At 38.7% G+C, this 21,838-nt stretch overlaps 1 protein-coding gene across 1 annotated transcript in view; it reads left to right on the top strand.

Annotated features, from left to right (window-relative positions):
* Positions 1 to 19,661, top strand: part of CALCR (calcitonin receptor) — a 61,284-nt gene extending 41,623 nt beyond the window's left edge. The window contains exons 7-12 of the mRNA XM_049642873.1: positions 809 to 962; positions 6,291 to 6,351; positions 6,455 to 6,521; positions 8,861 to 9,079; positions 9,773 to 9,814; positions 17,397 to 19,661. Of these exons, the coding sequence (XP_049498830.1) occupies positions 809 to 962; positions 6,291 to 6,351; positions 6,455 to 6,521; positions 8,861 to 9,079; positions 9,773 to 9,814; positions 17,397 to 17,654 (801 nt within the window). The 3' untranslated portion in view covers positions 17,655 to 19,661. The remainder of the gene's footprint in view (positions 1 to 808; positions 963 to 6,290; positions 6,352 to 6,454; positions 6,522 to 8,860; positions 9,080 to 9,772; positions 9,815 to 17,396) is intronic.
* The last annotated feature ends 2,177 nt before the right edge of the window (positions 19,662 to 21,838 follow it).

The following is a 21,838-nucleotide window of genomic DNA, read 5'->3' as shown; positions in this document are numbered from 1 at the left end:
CATAGGACAGCGCCAGCACAACCAAAAATCATCCAGTCCAGAATATCTGTGGTGCCAAGATGAAAAGCCCTATTCTAAAGGTGACTATGAAATAATTTAGGGTATTCTGTTATTCAGTTGAAGCAATGATTATTTCTCTACAGACAACACTATGTAGCTGCTCTGATTCCCCCAGAGGTATGGCTCCTACATCTGCACTGAGTACTAAATAAGATTGCTATCCTAATCTCTGTGCACCAAACATTTGGATCTCAATATAGAAGCTAAGCCTCCCATATGAAAACAAAATCACTCACATCAGTTGGGTTCAGCATAGCTCCTGGCTCATTTTTGAGAAATGTATCACTTGGTTCTCTCCTCTGTATTGCTAACGAGACCTCACCAACAGATCAGTGAACTTTAGGAACATCACTAACAAGTTCTGGGTTATTTGCCTCATTGGCCACAGAAAAAGGGCCATAAATGCCACGTGAAAAATCCTTGGATGCTCTCAAAAATTATAGGCCTCAGAAACATTGCAGGGAAATCAACCTCTCTAGTCTATATAAGTCACCAGAATGTAATAGGAAAAGAGCATTTTGAGGAGTAGGCTTCCATCGCCCTGGATGGCTGTTTACCTGTAATACTACTGCTCTGCACACTATCATTCTGACTTGTGGATATAGAGGTGGCGCGTGTCCACAGATCCTTGGGGAGACGCCCTGCAGACTGAATGTTAATACTTTGGCTCATTTTCGCATTTACCCTCTGTTCACTGTCAGACCGTTGCCAGTGTCTTCCACTGACTTTCTCCATTTCTTTCTGACAGCTGAGCTGCAAGATTTTGCACTTTTTTCACCAGTACATGATGGCATGCAACTACTTCTGGATGCTCTGTGAGGGAATCTACCTGCACACACTCATCGTGGTGGCTGTGTTCACTGAGGAGCAACACCTGCGTTGGTATTATCTCTTGGGCTGGGGTATGTATTTTTTCCAGCCACCTTCCCTTCTGTCTGCATATTTACAATCTTCTTCTACTCTTGGTCTCAGAGAAGAGTCAGGGGCCTAGGTCTTGTGAGGAATGGTGGGACACGGGTGGGGGCAGGAGTTCAGTCTCCAAGAGAGCTCAGTAGAAGCCCATCAACAAGTTCATATGGACTGTGGCCAGCACAGGGGTCAGTGCAGAGAAGGAAGAGTATGATTATGTGTTTCTGTGGGAACAGACCAGCTAACAGACAGACAAACATGCTCTGATTGAGAGATATGATTAGATCCTCCCTTCAGTTTTATTTATCACCTGTTTGTAGAGAGTCTCACATTTTGAATTCTGTATCTCCTCCATCCAGGCACCACTCCCCTTCCTCAAAAACATTCCTTCTTAGCAATCCATCAACAACTCCTCCAGTGAAAAGTCAGGTAGAAGAGCCCCACTGAACAATAGACACAAATAATTTCATGGGACTCCAAGGGGAGCCACCTGACACCACAGTGCATGGCAATGACTTTGAAAAGCCTCTGGTTGATTGCTTAAACCATGGTCACTTCTGTACATATTGACTAAGGGTGCTGAGGTCCATGAGGCTACTCTAAAATTTCTCCCCTTCACCAAGTATGCTAAGGTATGACTCACTCTGGTGGAAGGAAACTGGGTAGGTAGTGAGGCAGGAAGAGGGAAAAAGCTTTGGGACAAAAACTCATGCAGTGCTATCAAAAAAAGACACATCCTGTGAACCTCCCAGACCAGAGGAGGATCCTGACTGTAGAGCTAAAGGCTTACTCTTATTCTCCACTAATAGGGTGACGATGGCTCTTGGAGCAGGGGCTGTGGATTGTCCTCAATTAAACCTGCCCTTTAATGCAGCATTTTGGGGGACCCCTAAAAATATTGATAAGAGAGGAAAAATTTAATGAGGAGAGAAGATAATCCAAAGGCTTTCTAAAAACATGACCCTTTGTATTTAAACCCCTACTCAACAGGCATTGTCACCAATGTATGGAAATGTGTCTGGGAAGTCATATAAGTGACCTAAAATCTTCTATAATCTACACCAGGACTGGCCCTATGCAATATTTGTTTCTATAACACCCTCCCCAATAGGAGTATATGGACTTTAACAAAACACATGACCCAAAACCAATGGAATAAGTCTATAATGGTGAATTAGTAGGGCAGATATTTGGGCAGTCTCATTGTTGAGCTAATAATGCTATGACACTTTGGTTGCAAGTAACAGAGAATACAATTTTCTAATTTAAACAAAAAGAGAAAAATTATCAGAATCTAGAGTACCTCATAGAAGTCAAGATCTGAAACACAGCTCAGCTACTGAACGAACTATACACTAAGACCAGAAGACCGGGAACACTCTCCCTCTATCTTTTGTCTCTTTTTTTCTAAGTATATGTTTTAACACTTCTCTTTGTCTACAGAACATAGATCACAAGGTCTCTGCTCCCCCAGTCCTCATGGTAAACACAAGCCACCCCAAATTTTCCCGAGCTCGCATTTTTCTGTTCCAGGTACACAGAAACACTAGATACATGTTCGTCTCTAAGTCCCAATTGTGAATAGCAGGACAAGAAAATCTGATTGGTTCAGCTGAAGTTAGGGGGCCAGCCATGGTTCAATAAACCATGGTCAAAGACTTTGAAAGGGATATTAATCACATAGTGCAGACATGTCTGGGGATGGTGACCCATCCAGAAAAAATGGGAGAGGGGTTTTTTTGCACTAGAAAGCCCATATAGAATACACCCCAAACCACCTCATCTTGTGGGCTACTCCTTCATGCTCCCCTCATTCTGTGACTTACAAAATCCAGAAAGATTAGAAAGAAAGTTTGTGACTATCCTGCCAGTCCCACATCAAGTGCTAGGTTCTCTTACTCTTCCTTGTCCTCAAAACAGGTCAGAATACAAAGGTCAAAATAGCCTTTTATTATGTTTTTCTTTTAGCTGTGTCCTTCCACAGAAGGCTGACCTTACCTTTCCCTGACCTTCTCAGCCTCACACATACCTTGTCAGAGATTTCTAGTCCTCCAAAGATGATCATACCAGGAATCAACTGGATACAGTTTAATGCCCCCAATAGTAATTCTGATCATCACAATAGTAATGATTGGTGCTGGTCAGATAGATGCCTTCCAACTGAAGACCTGAAAATAACATTATACTCCCAGCCTGCCACACACACACACACACACACACGCATGCACGCAGACCATTTCTGTCTGATGTATTTTACTTATTTCCAATGAAATAAAATTTATGGTATATTTCTTGTACTGGTTTTGACTATTCAAAAACATCTATCTGCCATACTCAGAAAATTTTCCATGGAAGCAAAAGGCTATAAATTTATTCTTGCCCATGACATTCAGCAGAGATGAGGGCACCCTGGAAGGAACAATTTATAACTACTCTTTCCATACTGATGTATTGTGAATTAGTTATAAAACTTTTGACATCATCAGAGACAGCTTGATGAAGACATCTGCTTAACACGCATAAACAATTCAAGGGGAAAAAGGAACAAGCTGTTCAGCTGTATCAAAAAGAAAGGAATAAATATAAGTAAAATGTTTATGGAATACCTTAACCTTTCTTAATCAGAAAATACTTAAAACTTTATCAGAATGATTGAAGTGGAATCCTAAGGAACATTGCACTCAGTAAGGTAAGCATAGAATCATCAATTTAAAAGCATGAGGATTTGCACTTCCCCATAGATAGATGTTTGGAAAGACAGATAGTCAACCAATAAAGTTCTAAAATGTAATTATTTTTTAGCATGCCAGACATAAATCTATCTTTCTCTCCCCCTACACACACACACATACACACACACTCCATAATTCCACCAAACTCTTCACCATCTCTAAGAACAAAACTGAGAGACAACCATGATGATGCATTTTAAAGCAATAGTTCTGTCTTAGAACTTTAGGCAAGTATTATCTTTGGTCGGGGTAAAACAAGTAAAAGTGCAACTGAAATGACTTCTCAAGAAAAATAGTGTCACAGAATCTTTAAAGAATTTAATGGAGCAGAGAAGGCATTTCCACTGGATATTACTTTTATTGTCCTTTTGAAATTATTTCACACCTAAACAGTATGATAGATCCCAAATTTTACAATGCCATGAAATAAGGCATAACCTGTGCTTCGAAAAGAGTATGAAAGTGGAACAGTGAAGATTTAGCCCAAGAAAGCTATGTCCTCAGACCTAACTTTGTTTCCAGGTGACGCACACCCCATCCATTCATTTCAGCTGTGAATAATATTACCACTCTAGGATCTGGAACAGATCCTAAAAATCATAAGAGACATAATGAACATCACCCTCTGGGACAAAAGTACCTGGTCGTTCAGTTCTCTACAAGAGAAAGTGAAAGAATGCTTCTTTTGGTGGTTACTCCCTTACAAATCTGCACAGGACCACTTACTAGTTGACTTCTCTCAAATTGAAGCAGTTTCAAATAGTGAAGTTTAGCTCTCAGAAAAGTCACTTATTTTACAACCCTCTTCAAATTGATTCTTCGCCTTGCTGGTTCTCCTCTTGTTATAAATCAAAGAAGGAATTCCCCCCATGGACTTTTACAATGAACACACAGAATTTATCTAGTTCCCTAGAAAAAGAATCCTAGGGAGAAAGGATTATTTTTACTCTCACCAACTTTAGTGGAAGGAAGTGTTGTTACAGCTCTTGGGGCCCGGGGGATGAGAGGAAGAGGAAGGAGAAAACAAACTGCATAAAAGAGACATCAGTGGCTAGAGCAAGGCAAAGAGCACCAGGAATCAGCAGATATGGGGTCTATGCTCCTCTGTACACTAAGGAACACATTTTCCTCTCTCCAAAATGATGTGGTGAGAGTGAGATCTCCATATGCTTCTTCTGCTGTTTAATTCTAAAACGTAAGTTTCAGAATAAATCCAGAGAATGAATTTCTGTTTTTAAAACCCAAGTGGGGAAATGCTATGTTAGAACTGCTGTGAATAAAATACAACTATATTTTGTGCAAATAGTCTAACTCAAAGTTCTCCCAGGCCAAGCATTTAATCAGTAGCCCTATTGAATTATATGCTTCATGGGTTAAGAAGCTGAGGCTGTTTTTGCATATAACTCACAGAAAATAAGTGTGGAGGTCTAGGGGCACCTGGGTGGCTTGGTCGGTTGAGCATCCGACTTCAGTTCAGGTCATGATCTCGCAGTTCCTGAGTTTGAGCCCCATATTGGGCTCTGTGCTGACAGCTCAGAGCCTGGAGCCTGCTTTGGATTCTGTCTGTCTGTCTGTCTGTCTCTCTCTCTCTGCCTCTCCCCTGGCCACACTCTTGTCTCTCTCCCTCAAAAACAAGCATTCTTTAAAAATTAAAAAAAGTGTGGAGGTCTAACCCACTTCTCAGATACATTTCTTAATCTGATGATAATTTTAAAAAGTCTTCCCACAAATATCTCAACCAAATCAAACACTATTCTGTTGGGCAGGGGTACGTCTGAGGAAAAAAGAAATTTGTTTTACAAGAATTACAACTTTATTCTAGATTACACTGATAGAATGAAAAATAATTTTGAAAACATGTACCCTGACAGAATGCATTGCCAGTCATGACCTCCATTGTTCCATTTATAAATTCAAAGTTGTTTTTTATTAGCCCTTCAAGTTTATTCAGGGAAGTGGATGGTAAGCTGCCTTAATAAGGGTTCTGCAGCTAGAACTTACAGAGGGTAGGGAATGCAGTACTGCTCTGAAGTATTCTTACAGAAAGAAAACATGATCAATGCATGTGATATAAACAGACAAAAACACAAGAAACCTACAAAAAACACTATGAACATCATCGAGGCATTCAGACCAATCAGGTGATTGCCTCCATAAGCTGTCCCAGGTCACTTCCCTCCATGGTGACCCAACTCCTCTCTATAGCAGAATCCAGTTCACACTCAGTGAAGAGCTTTCTGGTCTCAGCTAATAGTTGTCATCATCATCATCACCACCACCACAGACAACAATGATACAATAGTCATAGTGAGAGTAATAATGTACCTACCATCTTGGATAATTCATACAAGGTTTTTAATTACCTAGAAATGCTCTTAACCAAATTCTGAAAACACATGATGTTCTAACCAAGAGCATTTTTATCTGGTTTGACCAACAATACTTTGTGCAAAAACATCAGGGAAATCTTTTGACAGAGACATTAAAATTTGCCACTGTTTTTGAAGATAAACTACCATTTTCCATGCAACCCTACTTGTAGCTTATGACAAGACACTAGGTGTGATTTCTGCTTTCTCACATTTTTAGGGTTCCCACTGGTTCCGACCACTATCCATGCTATTACTCGGGCGCTGTACTTCAATGACAAGTAAGTATTTTGATGGTTTTTAAGTGAACATATTTGTAAATAAAATGCATTTATATTCATGTATTCCCTCCCTCCTTATTTTTTTATTTTTTATTTTTTTTAGCTGCTGGCTGAGTGTGGAAACCCATTTGCTTTACATCATCCACGGCCCCGTCATGGCAGCACTGGTGGTGAGAATTGCTTTTTTATTTATTTTGTTATTGTTGTTGAGAATTGCTTTTTAAATCCATTATTAAGTGTTACCTCTTTGAGAGGATTTCTGTAAAGACGGATCTATGTAGCATGTGTATTTGAACTTCAAAATTAGGCTAATTTAATGATAATCTATAGTGAGATAATCTGTAACAACTTTATTTGAGGGTCTTCAAATGAAAAAAATAACATTTAACACAACTGGGGAAAGGGCATAAGTTCATTTTTACACCCACAATAACAAAAATATAGTTTTTAATGCTACAACTTTGCTTTAAACAATTCTATAACTAAATGCTTCTAGTTAAAAGTAAAGATCAAGGGGCTGAGGAATGATAAAAAGTGTTTCTGATAAAGAAAGTGAAAAACCGCAGAGTCCATCTGCACCTTTTCCCCTGGTCTCTGCCAAACAAAACCATCTTTCATTTCATCTTTGGTACATGAGCCATCGTTGGAACTCCCTCTCAGCAGACACTTAACGTATTTCAGGCACTTCTCATACTCTGCCATGCTGTTTCTAACAGCAACCCTTCAAAAAGCAACCCTTACTCAGTAGGAAAACTAGACCCAAAGATTCAAGTAAACTCACCCCAAATCACCTAGACTAGTAAGAAGTTGGGGTAGTGGAGAATATGACCATCCGCATCTATTTCCAAGCTCTTTGTTTCTACCCAACGTTTACTATATGGTGACCAGTGTCAGAACCACCAAATTTAATATTTAGACATTAGTTTTCCCACCAACCTCAAAGACAGTATTTTCCTGGGGTACGAATGAGAAAAATAAAAACAGTCTGAGTCATACACCATGTTCTGCTCCCATACTGAAGAAGTATTCATTAGTAACCAGTGTCTCCAGTCCAAAGCCAATTTCTTCTGCCCTCCTCCAGAGCAGTGATGTACTTACCAGCCTGACAGTCCTCACAAAGACCCACCGATGTAGGTCTTGAATATTTCCAACACCTCGTAAGAGTTTATTTGTTAATAAAGGTCTCTCTCCTTTACTGAATTTTTTTGGGGTAATCATGTTACTTCTCTTCCAGGTTGAAGAATCATTCTAATCATTTAAAAATAAATCATCAATTAAATTTTAAAAACAACTTTGGTTTCAAAACTAATCATCATAGCCAAAAGTAGTTTGGCAGCCACTAGAATGGCTAATATTAAAAAGAGTGACCATACCAAGTGTTGGCAAGGGTGGAGAACTGGAATTCTCATCTAGTGCTGGAGGGAACATATAATGAAGCCACCTCTTTGAAAAATAGTTTGGCAGTTTCTTATAAAGTTAAATACATGCTTACCATGTCAACAGGCAGTTCTCCTCCTGGGTACTTGTTCAAGAGAACCGAAAACATATGTCCACACAAAGACTTGTATGAAAATATTCATTGCATGCTTATTCATAATAGTCAAATTGTGGAAACCATGCCAATTTCCATCAACAGTAGAATTAATAAATTATCTGTATTACCCATATAATAGAGTACTAGTCAGCAATAAAAATGAATGAAATGTTAATATATCCAACATGCATGAATCTCACCGATAATATGTCAAAGCAAAGAAGCCAGACACACACAAAAAAAGTACATACTATATAATACTCCACTTCTATGGTAATAGAAATTAGTGGTTGCTTGAGGTGGAGGGGAGGGGTTGTTGACCACAAAGGAGCAGGAGAGAACTTTCTGGGGTGATGAAAATGCTCTTTTCTTGTTTGGAGTGGTTGTTACACAGGTGCATACCTTTCTCTAAACTTCTGGAATGTAAACTTAAAAATCTCCATTTTACTGAATGTGCATTATACCTCAATGAAGTGATTGTCTTTAAAAAGATGTTATGAAAGAGAAAAGAAGGCTGGGTTCGCTGTCTCCACTACAAATACTTTACAAATAAATGTCTCGGTCCTCATTTCAGCCTTGGTTAAGTAGTCTTGCCTACAGGGAAAATCTTCATAATGCAATGACCAAAAAGGAAGATCGAAAAGTGTCATCTATGATGCTCCTTTGTAAAAACGTAAAAATCAAAGTAAAGAATAAACCACCCTCCTTAGAATTGAACCTAATATATTTACATATGCAGGAATAATATTTTCTCATTTGGAAAAAAAAAAAAAAGAAGTGTTAATTCAGGTCTGAAAGGGTCTGGTCATACTGATGTTCCCGGCAATGCTTAGCAAATTACACCATGTCACAAGCCATCCCTCATGTCCTGCAGAGGTCACATCTGCTCCCAGGAATAAACAAGAACTGAGGAAAGTGGGCACCCTTCAGTAGTACTGACATAGATGATTTCCTCAAAACATCATATCTTTGCAGGTCAATTTCTTCTTCCTGCTCAACATTGTCCGCGTGCTTGTGAGCAAACTAAGGGAAACCCAAGAGGCAGAATCGCATATGTACCTGAAGGCTGTGAGGGCCACCCTGATCCTGGTGCCCCTGCTGGGAATCCAGTTTGTCGTCTTTCCCTGGAGGCCATCCAACAAGATGCTTGGGAAGATCTATGATTACCTGATGCACTCTCTGATCCATTTCCAGGTAAAGAAGCCAATAGTGTATTTATTCAACTACTTGCTCAGCTAGTTGACATAAGGTGAACCCTTTTCTAGGCCTCATATATGATTAGAAGGACCTTTTCAAATATATGCAACCTGGAAGGGATACAGCTTCTGTCTTTCTCACTGCCTGTTTCCCCTTTTTTTGAATCCCAAAACTGAAGAAGGAAATAGGGGGAGTATGAGCTTTGAGAACAAATCTTCCTAAGGACAAACATTTGTCCAGGGATGGGCCCACTGCACAGTACTGAGGACAGAACTTCTATTCCCACCATCCTTTCAACCTTTCCTTCCCCTCTCCAGTATTTTGAGGGCCACATTTGTTTTTCCTTCATGAAGGGGAGTTTTGAAGATCAACATCACCAATGTCAGTCAGTTTCCCAACCTGGATTTCTATCATCATAGTCCCCAATGCCAAGAAAACACAGGGTAGAGAAGCACATGTTTATATCAGTATGAAATGCCTCCACTGGACCCCAAGCTGGAAGCTATATCCCTTTAAAATGGAATATTCTTGTAATAAAACACTGAATATGAGTGCTGTAATTATCTTTTCTTGAGCCTTCACTTGCTGTTGCAACAGTGAAATGTTCCTCTCCAGGCTATTTATATTGATTCCTAAATAACATAATGCACAGAAAAATAACTTCAATTCTATTTTTCCTCCTTTTTTAAGGGATTCTTCGTTGCCGTGATTTACTGCTTCTGCAACAACGAGGTAAGCATGCATTTCACATAATACCATCACTCATTTATATAAAGCCAGCACTTTACAGTTCCCAAAGGATTTCTGTACACATTTCATTTGCTCTCACTTATACAGTTGACCTCGCAGGGTTTCATGACTTGAGGAATCATGTTTTTTCCATTACTTGAAGCTGCATCTTATCTGTGTTTCTATGGTACAATTGCAGATACTATCCAGACAGGCAGCTAAGTTCTGATTTCCTTGGATGGCACCTTAAGTTAGTCAGTTCCTTGAGCAGGAATCGTGAAAGCTATTCTGGATTCCCATAGTAGGAGAAGTCATGCTCCCATTCCTTTGGAAAACCCAACTGCTCACTAAAGCAAAACCAATATCCAGCCAATTTGTCCTGCTTCGTCACTTCTTTTTCCCCATTGTTTGGTGCCGGTGTCATATCACTTATTCAACATTTTGAAAACAACCCTGAAGTTAAGACTCAAAAAGCATTCTCAAATAAGTAATTTATTATCTGAATATTTAGATCAGTAAAATCTAGAGATCCATATGGCCAGTGTTTTCAGGGGTGGGGGGAGTTAGTCAGAGTTCCCTTTCTTCCAATGAAATCTCTCCTGGGACCCCAACTGTAAAGCATAAAAATGCCCCTGCTTACTGTCCCTGGGAAAGCAAACTGGTAGAACCACTGTGGAAAAACAGTATGGTGGCTCCTTGGAAAATTAAAAATATAAATATCATATAATCCAGTAATTCTACTACTGGCTATTTACCCAAAGAAAATGAAAACACTAATTCAAAGAGATAAGTGCAACCTTAAGTTTATAGCAGCATTATTTACAATAGCCAAGATATGGAAGCAGCCTGAGTATCCATTGATGGATGAATGGATAAAGAAGATCTGGCATATACATACAATGGAATATTACTCAGCCATAAAAAAGAATGAAATCCTGCCAACACATATGTTAATTATACTTGAATTTAAAAAAAAAGTGGAGCTGCTTAAACTTGTACCACAGAATATCCAGGGCTTCAAGAAACATGGTTTGTAAGCTCCCTCATTTTTTAGGTGAGAAGTCTACACTCCAGGAAGAACATGTGACTCGCACAATGTCACAGTCATAGTTGTATATTGTATAACGGTGACTAGAACCCAAATTTCCTGATTCTTAATTAAATGAACTGCATCTTCCACTGCTCTATAATATGTCCATGATTCCTCCCTGGAGATTTGTTGGCGTATGTTCTCTAGTTATATACCACATGAATTTTAATGCACAATTATTTTTTATAATTTTACATTAATTCCTATTAAGAATAATTCTATACCAAGGCAAATCAGATTTTGTTAAGAGATAAACAAAAATATTATTTTTCTATTACAAACGAGAATGGTTTTCTAACCATAATCAATTAACATTTAATTGATTCTCCATTCTTTATTTCTTCAGTTAAATAGTGAGCACCTATAATATTTTGCTGTTTTGTGACCTATTATTTATCTCCAACCTCGACATTGCATCGTGGGATTTTTGTCATTCTCATTCTCCTTTTTAATTGGTACATTTTATTCCTCCCTTCGTCCATTCATCCATAAACTCATTCCTTCATTCAACAAAAATATATTATGTATTCACTATTGCTGTGGGCTAGACTGAAGGCCTGGGATAGAAATGAAAAGACATCTTTCTGCTGCCAGCTGTTAAAGTGTCTCTCTTCCTTTGTTTTTTGTTTTGTTTTGTTTTGTTGTTCATTTGTTTGAAGAATAGCAAAAACTAATAAAAAAATAAATAGGGCTTAGGTCACCTTATCTTTAATCAGTTTCTGTGAATGTATGTCACCTTATCTTTAATCAGTTTCTGTGAATGTATGTCTCTGTCTTCTGAGTTGTTACAGGTGCCATACAAAATAAATTTTCCCATCTAAAGCAATACCCATATAGGGCTAATATAAAAACCATATTCAGAAGGGGCATGCCTTGAAAACATTAGAGGATTGCAAAATCCTCTAGTTTGTAAAAATACCTCAGTACTTACTATGTTTTAACCATGATGCTGTCTTGGGAGTGTCAGGCATAGAAAGCAAGCTGAGGAGTGCTCCTGAACAATTGAATGTTTCTAGTTCATTTGAGTATGTTATCTCTGCTTTTTGAAGTAAAGAAACTGTCTCCATTTTAATTAAGATTCTCTTACCAGGAGAAGCTACAAGTGTGACATTTCTAATAAGATAGAAATTATTTACTGTGTCAAATGTAATGTCACAGCCCCATGAATTTTAGGCCTGTGGATCTCAGCAAGGCCCTCTGTGAACAACCTGAAACACAGGCAGGGCACTTGAACCTGCAGGAAATTCTTGCAGCTGCATCTGAGACAGAGTTGGGATTGGGCTTTGCCTACCAGAATGTTAAGAGATTTCCGGGGTTAATATGTCAGTTAGATTGTGAAGATTGAAGTTTTCGTTTTTATTTTTTATCTGTATGTTATCAGCGATTCCTGTTATGCAAATGGATCAGATAGGATGAAAAGACTAGAAGCAGGAAAGGAATTTGGAGAATTACAGTAGTAGGAATCAGGAGGTAACCATGAGAGCATGCTTATGGATCAAATAGTTCCTACAAGTCTTCCAAGAGTGTGGACATTGACCATCCAATTTCAATAAATTATTAACTATCTAAGGGACCTCAAAAAGATGATCACAGCTATAAAGATACTCAAATGTTTCCAAGCCACAGCTTAAAAATTGAGAGAGCACTAACAACACAGTGAATGTTCTCCCTTTTTCATGTTTCTTGCTATTGTCCATGCATTATGGCTAAAATAGTTTGTAGATCAAACTAGCATGATGAGGAAGATTTCAGTTTAAGATTGGAGTGTGCGAAAACTGACATTATGCTAGCACCCCCTGTTGAAACTCATGGTGGCTCCCCTCACTACTGAGGACCCTAGAGATCATTTTACTCTGTAGTCTCCTTGACCAGGCCCTGCCCCTGTTCTGATTACACCAGTTTTCTGAGGAGCCACCTGAGGAGCCTGGGAAGTCAGCCTCCTTTCTTCACACTGAGAAGGGCCTGTGAATCTGTCTTCAGCTAATGTCATAGCCACTGCTCAGGCACCAAGTTGGACATGGTACCAAGCCAAATGTGGGACTTCTTTATGGGGCTATCAATTTCTAGAACTGTGCTTTCAAAATCATAAGAGCAAGATTTATTATATTGGGGTGTTTCTGTTATTCCTGCTTTCTTTCTTCTCCCCATGTCCCCAGGTATTTCCCCCATGAAGGGGAAATGCAAGGTCCTTTGTGTCTCTGTATCTCTCTCTTCTCTTCCTCTGGGGCTTAGAAGGGTTTTGGGCTCCCCACTCCCCTTCCTGTCTGCAAGGAACTCTCCCTATGTCACATCCTGTGTGTTCTCTGTACTATGGCTTTTAGTAAAATTCTGTTTTCAGAGCAGTAAGGCTTTCACTTCAATGCAAAGGTAAGCTTTTCTATTTAGAAATTCTCACTCCATAAAACCTGGTTTTCAAAGCTTGTCCTTCTAGAGACTCAAGAAAGTCAGCTTGGAGACTCAAAGCTAAGCAATGATTTTTCTTGTTGTTGTTCCAGACCAGTGTTCTCAAACTTAAGTGTGCATCAGAATCACCTGGAAAATTTGTTAAAACACAGAGTGGTTGGCCCCAACCAGAAGAGTTTCCTATTTAGTAGGACAAGAATGGGGCCTGAGAATTTGCATTTATAACCATTTTCCAGGTGATGCTGATGCTGCTGATCAGAGAATACACTTGGTGAACCTACTCTAAACAAAATCTAATTTGTTCTTCAAGCAATGAATGACCTTCACTTAATGAATGAGAGGGTTGTAGGGTAATGTTATTTAAGAAACACAATAGATAAATATTTTCAAAAATATTAACCTTATTATAGATGATATTTATTTATTTTTGCCTTCTAGAACAGGAAAGCTTCCCCAAACATAGGAAAGTAGGTAGTGAAAGGGAATTAGAAAACCTTGATCTTATAATCTTGCAGTACCCAATTACCTCAAACTGTAAAACATGTAAATTCTGTAAGATAAAGACTAGTAAAGATAATGCTCCCAAAGGATGAAAAAAATATCAGTGGCAACTTTATGAATAATATTCAGAAGTCCCCCTCAGCATCTAATTAACAGGATTTAATAGAGATCCAGCTTCAAAAAGTCATATAAAAGCATTTAAAGCATATAGTTACTTTTTAACTTCCCAGTGGATTTAAAGTGTTTTTAAAACTCATGATTTTTAATCTTAAATTTAGATGGCAGCAGGTCTATTCAGTTGTGGCATCAACAAGGGAAGGCATGAGGGAGGAATTTTGAAAATCTTTTCATCCATTGAATCAAAACTCCCTGGGAGAAATCCCACCTTCCATTCAACAGTATATAACTGCTGGTGCTTATACTGAATTTAAGCAAAACCAAGGCCAAGGATAAAAGCATTTAAGTCCAACCATGAAGATTGCAACCTGATTTTCTTTTTCACAAATGTAGAAACTGAGGCCCAAATGTACCAGCCTTATATAGATGGTTAATAGTAGAGCCAGGTGCAATAATTATGTCTTCAAACCCTCAGTCCAGGGCTCTATTTTTAAAGGTGGCAATAAATAAATTGATATAATTAGGGAAAATGTAAAGTGATCTGTGTTAATTGCTTTTAGAATGAGTGATGAATTTATACAATTCAAACTTTGTATATTTATCCCATTGGCCTCTTCTAACATTTCTGATGCTTTTCAGGAGCAATGAAAAGTCTCCCTGTTTTTTTCAATCAGATTCAATGCCCTTATTCATGTGATCAAAGCAGCATCAAGCCTAACCTGTGGTATTGTAGGAGATAATTGCCCTATTAAACTATAATTATTCAAGTGTCTTTTACATCCTGTTAAGGGCCTATTCTTATATGTGTGGTTTACAAATTGAAGCAGATTGTCATCTTCACACAAAAGAACAGGTTTATAATTCAGGAATGCAATTATAGAAGGCTATGAACATTTCTGTAATAATAATATTAAAAACATGAAATAGGTCTCAAACCCTTTGGCCTCATTTACGCAGGGTACTTCATTAAAATGCATGGGCACTCCAAAGGGGATTATTTTAAAAGAACAGGTGAGAAAAAACAAAGACTTTTTTTTTTTTTGTCTGCTGGCACTTTTACAAACTCACTCTAAACTTACACTGTCTGCCTTGGATACTTCTAAATATTGGTGTAAGTTTTAGCTATAAAGACAATGTTGGTATTTGAGAGATGCTGAATCCACAGAAACTATCAGTTCCCTTTGTCTGGGGACATCGCTTCTCCAAAAATATGCTGAAACAATGTATTTCCTATTTCCTCAACAGGGCATTTGATGGTTCCTAGATTATGAACCTGGCATTTAAAACATTTAAGGACCTAGACTTAATAGACACTACACACACACATGCACACACACACACACAGGAGGAGAGGGAGACATACCAAGCATTATAATATAATGTAGCAAGAGCAATAATGAATGGAGAATGAGTGCAACAAGAGCACAGAAGAGACTCCTAACTCTGTATTAGGGGATTAAGAAAAGTTTCCAGGGAAACAGAATTGAGTCCTGAAAACACAAGTTTTGGTGTTAGTGAAGGGTGGAGGGAGGGGCATTCCAGTCAGAGGGAACACAGTGAATAGAGGCCTGATGGGAAGAAACCATATAGCTGGTGGAGAGAGACCAGCAGTTTGTTAATATTGGAGAATCAGGGTCAAAGCAATAAGTGGCTTAAAACCACTTTGGCAGAGAGATGAGCCAACTCAGGCAAACGCAGTAGAATGATGGATGGGAATCTTCCACTTCTGCCTGATGGCAGCTCTGTTCCTGGCGTCTGAGTGCTCTTACGGGACCCGAATCCCTTCTATCTGTGCCTGGCCGAGTGACTGAAATGGAGGCATTTTTGGTAAATAGCTAAAGGACAAACCCATGAGGCCAAGATTTCAGGTCACCTAGGGTGTGGACTGAATTCCTTCTGAAAAGAATAACCGTCATCAAGTTCAGCCTATCTGGAGCATGTCTCCCTACTGCTATTTTGAATGGCACTAGCTGAGTGCAGGAAACCATAGTGTGTGAAGGAGTATATGGTTTCAATTAGAAATAAACGGACCTAATCTTTCAGGCTTCGTCTTCTCTTTGTGTCTTGACCTCTAGACAGAAATGTCTCAGAGGGTTAACAAACTAGTCAATACTCAGTTATTCAGCACTGTCCTAACTGCTTTTCTTCTTTACTGTTCTGTTCTTCCTCACCTGTACCTCTTCCATGGCTCCAATCCATCCTTTTCTCTCTCTATATATATATTACAGCTGACATTTGTACCTCTTCTACTGATTTGCTTACAACCATAGGAGGCAAAACACTTACATGAATCAGTTTTCAACCAGCAAATAGCCTTAATAAAGAGCTAGGTCTTTATTAAGTGCTAGATAATATTAAGAGAGACACTTGACTCTCTCAAATCCAGCCATATTGACTGGGAAATCCTTGGAGATGGTGGGTATAGGAGAGGAGTCAACGTGGGGACAGAACAGGAGAAAAAGTAGGGAATTACTGCTGCTATGCACCAGCACCATACTAGGTGATTTAAATAACCCCAATAAATCTTACTCATAACTCTGAATTAGTGTCATGATCTCCTTTTTAAAAAGGAGAAAAGCCTAAGAAAGAAAAAAACAACAACAACAACCATGGAGTCAACAAACTGGAACTCAAACCCAAAGAGCACAGTCTTTGGAGCATATGTATAAACACTGTATGCTAGAAGACAACAGAAAAGATTAACTTAACTACTAAATTGAATTCAGTTCTGTAGAATGCAGAGCTAGGGAAGCAACATTATCGTCTGTGTTGTTTTCAGCTATGCTTACTGTAATTTTCAAATTTAGAACTTTCTGACTTTAGCATCTTCTCCCTTGTGCTCAAGATAGAGTTTATCATATTTATAAAGTATGTTTGATGAGTTTATTTACGTACTAGAAGTTTCTCAATAGAAAGAGATTGAAATTTTATTCTTAAAAGCTTGTCACTCCATTAACCAGAGTTTTACCTCGCACATCCGCTCTCAAGCCATGTTGGAGAAAGGAAAATCAACAGTATGAAGTCATTATCATAAAACCCAGAACTGTGCAATGGTTTCCATCATGACCAATAATGTGTAGGTTTAGATGAAAGTTTCTGCCTTACCAGAGGTGGTAGCAGATAAAAACTTCTCAAAATCTTTTCCTCTGATATGACATGTATACCATATTGGGTATGAAACCAAGTCAAATTTCATTGATTGGGTAGAAGAGCTAAAGAACAGACTTTTACTCAAAAGAGCAAATGACCTTGCCAGTGGTAGCTTAGGCAAGCAACTCACTTCTCCAGTTTGTAAATTCTTCTGCCAAGATGGTATGTTCCCCAACCAGAGCATATCCTGCACAGTCCTTGGGATCAGAATTACGATTCGATCTCCTTTAACCTCTGATGAGCTCCTAGAATTGTGCTCACTCATAAACAGCTCAGGTCCTTTCTGACAATTATACGAAAACAAGGTCACCTCTTCTCTTCCAGGTCCAAACCACCGTGAAGCGCCACTGGGCCCAATTCAAAACCCAGTGGGATCAGCGCTGGGGGAGCAGGAACCCCCGCCGCTCTGCTGCCAACGCTGCAGCCGCTGCTGCAGCCGCTGCCGCAGCCGCAGCTGAAGCCGGCGACATCCCGGTTTACATCTGCCACCAGGAGCCCAGGAACGAAGCCGCCAACAACCTGGGCGAGGAGGGTGCAGAGGTCATCGCTTTGGAGATCATTGAGCAAGAGTCATCCGCTTGAATGTGAAGCTTACATCGTGATCACTGAGCCTTCATTTCCTGGGAGACAGACAGACCATGTGTTTAAAGTGATCCCCATCCTCCCAGGAGCTGAGCATATCATTCGTGAAGAATTATTAAGTGAATTTGTCCATAGTAAATCTGGAGAAAGTTATCCTTGGTACTATTGCTGTGGGAGACAGTCTAGGAATGGGGTCTCCCACTGCATCACTTGTGATCTCCATCTTTCATCTAGGACCGAGATGCAGATGTCATAGTAATGCAAGCAAAGTATCCAAGAGAAACACAACTAAATTGACCTAGTTCAGAAACAGGGTGCTCCTTGTTAATCTTGAGCCATTTATAACTTTGAAAAATCAAAATCACGGTCACTACTTTTCTTTTTAACTCTAGACTTTGAATTAGAATATTTCCGTATTTGGCTATGGATCTGATTTTTAATTTTTTTATTTCAACCAATTCCAATATTACTCAGATGTTTTACCATCCACACAATGTAAATCGCACAAATTACATGACCTCTGCAAGACCGAGTGGCTTTCTAATATAGAGATGACTAAGAATGTCGGGGGACAGACTTGCATTTGGCAGGAAGGTGTAATGCTCTGAATGAAAAAGAAGTTTAGAGTCAATTTGCTCAAAACATTAGATGGGCCACCTTGTTAATTGGTTTATTAATATCATACACTCAGTTTGGTTTTGGATAATCTTGTCCACCGAACAGGTCTAACTGCTGAAGGAGCTGGCCTTCATGTTGAATATGCTTTGGTCCTTGACATTTATCCACTGGGAGGTCACAAAGAATCCATCACTAAATTTTTCACAAAACTGCCAAAAATATAATTTCTAGTGGAAGAGAATATTCTCTTTAAATAGAGTTTTCCACTTTCCTAAGCTCCAGGATTTATAAAGCAAATCACTCTAAGGTTTATAAAGCAGATTACCTCTTGCCCTTGGGTGCTATCTAGCAGTAAAAGATAAATTTGTTTAAGACTGGTAATTAAAAGACTCCATATAAATCCATTAACTGCCTTCCACCCAGCTTCAAAGCTTAACAAGATCTCCGACTTTTCCGGGAAGATTCAGTAGGGCTAATTAGAAATCAGTTTGTAGTTGACCTCTTGTTTGCTGCTATTAGCAAGACAGGAGGAGGAAAAGTAACTGCTACAAGTTTGACCATCTACCAGTTCATTTAAAATGAAAGTAGAGGTTCTTCTGAAAACCCAATATTATATTCCCACGTCTCTCTTCACTTCCTCAGTATAAAATCCTTAAAAATCCCTGAATAAACCAGTTATCATTGCTGGCACCTGAAATTCATTTGTGAATTTGCAACAGTAATCCGAGTCACCATCATTTAGTTTTGTGCTAAATGAAGAGATCCACCAAAACCCTCCAAATCTCAAGTCTCATCTATGTCCTTGATGCCACTGCCTTTCAGAGGTGATCTAGTTGTGGGAAAACAAAAAGTTGATTTGTTCTGGTTACATATTTAGTGCACCCGAAGAAAAATTATATTCCTTCAGTGAAAATGTATTTTGGATACTAAAGTGGCTTAAGCCTCCTTTACTGAATGTAAAGGAGGAACTGAAAAGAAGGTATTTTTTCAATCACAGTGTTTATGTAGTGGTGTTCCTATTTTCGTTTACAAACATGGAAAACAGAGTATTTGAGGCAGCTCTAGTACAAATGTGATAATATATTGCTAAATATTCTAGACATTATTGTGCTATTATAGTACGGGCTGAAAAACAACACAGCTTTCCGTAGAATTGTACACAGTGCCAAAATGATGTGAAATGCTTACGCTATGTATATCTATAAATTAATACAGAGTATGTTAAAAGCAAAAAGATGTATATGTGCCTATTTTTCTAAAGAAATATATTCTTCATCTTTCATTACATTCATCTTGTCTCCTGCTCATTCCATGTTCAGTTTTGTGGGTTTTTTTGTTTTTTTGTTTGTTTGTTTTTCATTTCAGCCATGGGCTGCTAACATCCCATTTAGTTTGTGTTACAAGAGGGGGAAAGATAATCCAAAAGCATAGGTTAGAAAACTTATGTGCAAAAACATCGAGATTATTGCCTTTGTCAGTGTGATCATCTAACATCTTCAATTTGACTATAAACTCCAAAGTACAGCTCTCATTCCCTTGATAATACAAAAACCACACACAACCTTTGATCTATATTGCATAAGTTTGGGAAGCACAGCAAAGAAATCTAGGGCAAAAAGTATCAAATCCTTTTATTGTTCTTGACTTTTTTTTTTCATTATTCTGGGACGAGACTTGAAACTGTCCAATATCACATCAGATCATTAGAATTGTTACGATCATTGATTTTTAATATAGTTTTGGAGAGAGACTAAGGCAGGATAAAAGGCAACTAACTACATGTCATTAGAATGCATAAAGGCCACCACTGGAAAGGTTTTCATATCTGGAAAGCATGAAATGGAAAGATGAGGATGAAATTAGAACTGTGACAGACTAATAATGGGGGACAGGAGCCATCTGTAGGTTCTGTGCAGTTCAACTATTGTCCTCATAAGAGCTGGAGAACTTTTTCAGAAAAGATACATAAGGGCTATATCTTACTCTTTGTGTCCCAATAGGCAATACAGATGAATATTATTACCCTTGAGATCCTGAAAAACAAAAGGAATTTTCCATCATACCATAAAACCTGATTCTTCAGCAGGCAACCTGAACTCAGGTGGTCAGCTGCCCACCTGCTTTGATCCCTACTACAAAAAGATCCCAAATAGGCCTTTGGGTACACATAGATATCATGGTTCTTAAAAGAGGAAAGATGTTGAGAAAGAAATAACAGAAATGCTATTGTCATGAGGCTCCAGCCTTTCTCATTCATTCCTTCATTCATTATCATTGATTCAACAGGCATTTCACACACCTTCCATTTAACTCTATGACAAATATTTATTTATCATAGTTATCAGGGCAAAGTTTCTTTGCAGTGGTGACTGCTTCTTTCCTGGGTCAATGGTATGTATCAAAACCTGCCAAGTCAACCATGACCTTAAAACCATAACCATGGATATCTTTGGGGTGGGAGAACAACGGGACAAATGTGGTTGGAACTGGTAGCTGAATGTGACCTTTCCTCCTTATTAGTACTGGGCAGGACAGCTCAAGTTACAAGAAACATTCTCAGAACAAGATCTCTGCATAAATACCTAGCAAGGACTCATTTTCTCAAGAACCAGGTCTAAAACAGTGATTCTTCCATTGGCTAGACTTATTATCGGGGAGTTAACACTTCAGACTTTCAAATAAGCATATTCATGAAGAGAGAAAATCAGAAGCCATATTTAGAAAAGCAAGCAGATAAACTCAGAAGGAAGGTCCATTTGTTATTTTGAAAGAGTAGACAAGATGCCTCCCTCCTAGTTTAAGTTTACATAAAATTGATTTTACTGAACTAATCCATAGATACCTTGTGTGTATGTGCAGCAGTGGGGCAAACATGGGGTAACAATAACTAGAAGCATAAAAGAAAGAATGATAATGTGTGCTTGTGAGAGTCAAGCAAGGTAGAAAACCGACATTTGAAAATGAAGAACTATCTCTCTGATTATTTCTGTTCTTCTGGATATAGAATTTACATGTGTTTAATACCTATGAATAATATGAAGCCTCAAAGGAGAGAAAACACAGTTCAACTTGGGAAGATTTTCTAACATCATATATTATTGCCCCATTGAGATTAGTGAGCATCTCTGAAAGATTTCAGAGATTTTTTATTATCTTAAGCATTGACCAGTCTCATTGGCCAGTCTCTTAGGTCACTGAATAGTGTCCATTTCCTCCCCTCACAGAAATTCAATGCCTTCTCTCTAACTTTCCAGAAATGCTTTCACTGAGACTCAAACTGTGCCCCAGCTCTTGGCTGACTGACCAGCAATGCCACTGCATGTCCCTGTAATCTCCTTTACTGAAGAGACTTCCTATTTTATTTGGAGAAATTGCTGCCAAATAAAATCTCAGAGTATTACAAGTGAAGCGCTGAATAGAAATTCAGTAAAACCAGTTGAGATGTCTTTAATGAGGGGAGGGGAAAAATATATTCAAAATATAATGTCAGGAAATCTGTCTCCATCCACTCCTGCCAGACTGGCTAATCAAAACTAGTGCACCAGTCTCACACAGAGACCCTGCAC

This window comes from Panthera uncia, chromosome A2 (genome assembly GCF_023721935.1).
Source record: "Panthera uncia isolate 11264 chromosome A2, Puncia_PCG_1.0, whole genome shotgun sequence".
NCBI classification, from domain to species: Eukaryota; Metazoa; Chordata; class Mammalia; order Carnivora; family Felidae; genus Panthera; species Panthera uncia.
The sequence above is the reverse complement of the archived record's forward strand: the minus strand, read 5'-3'. Positions and strand labels throughout refer to the sequence as shown.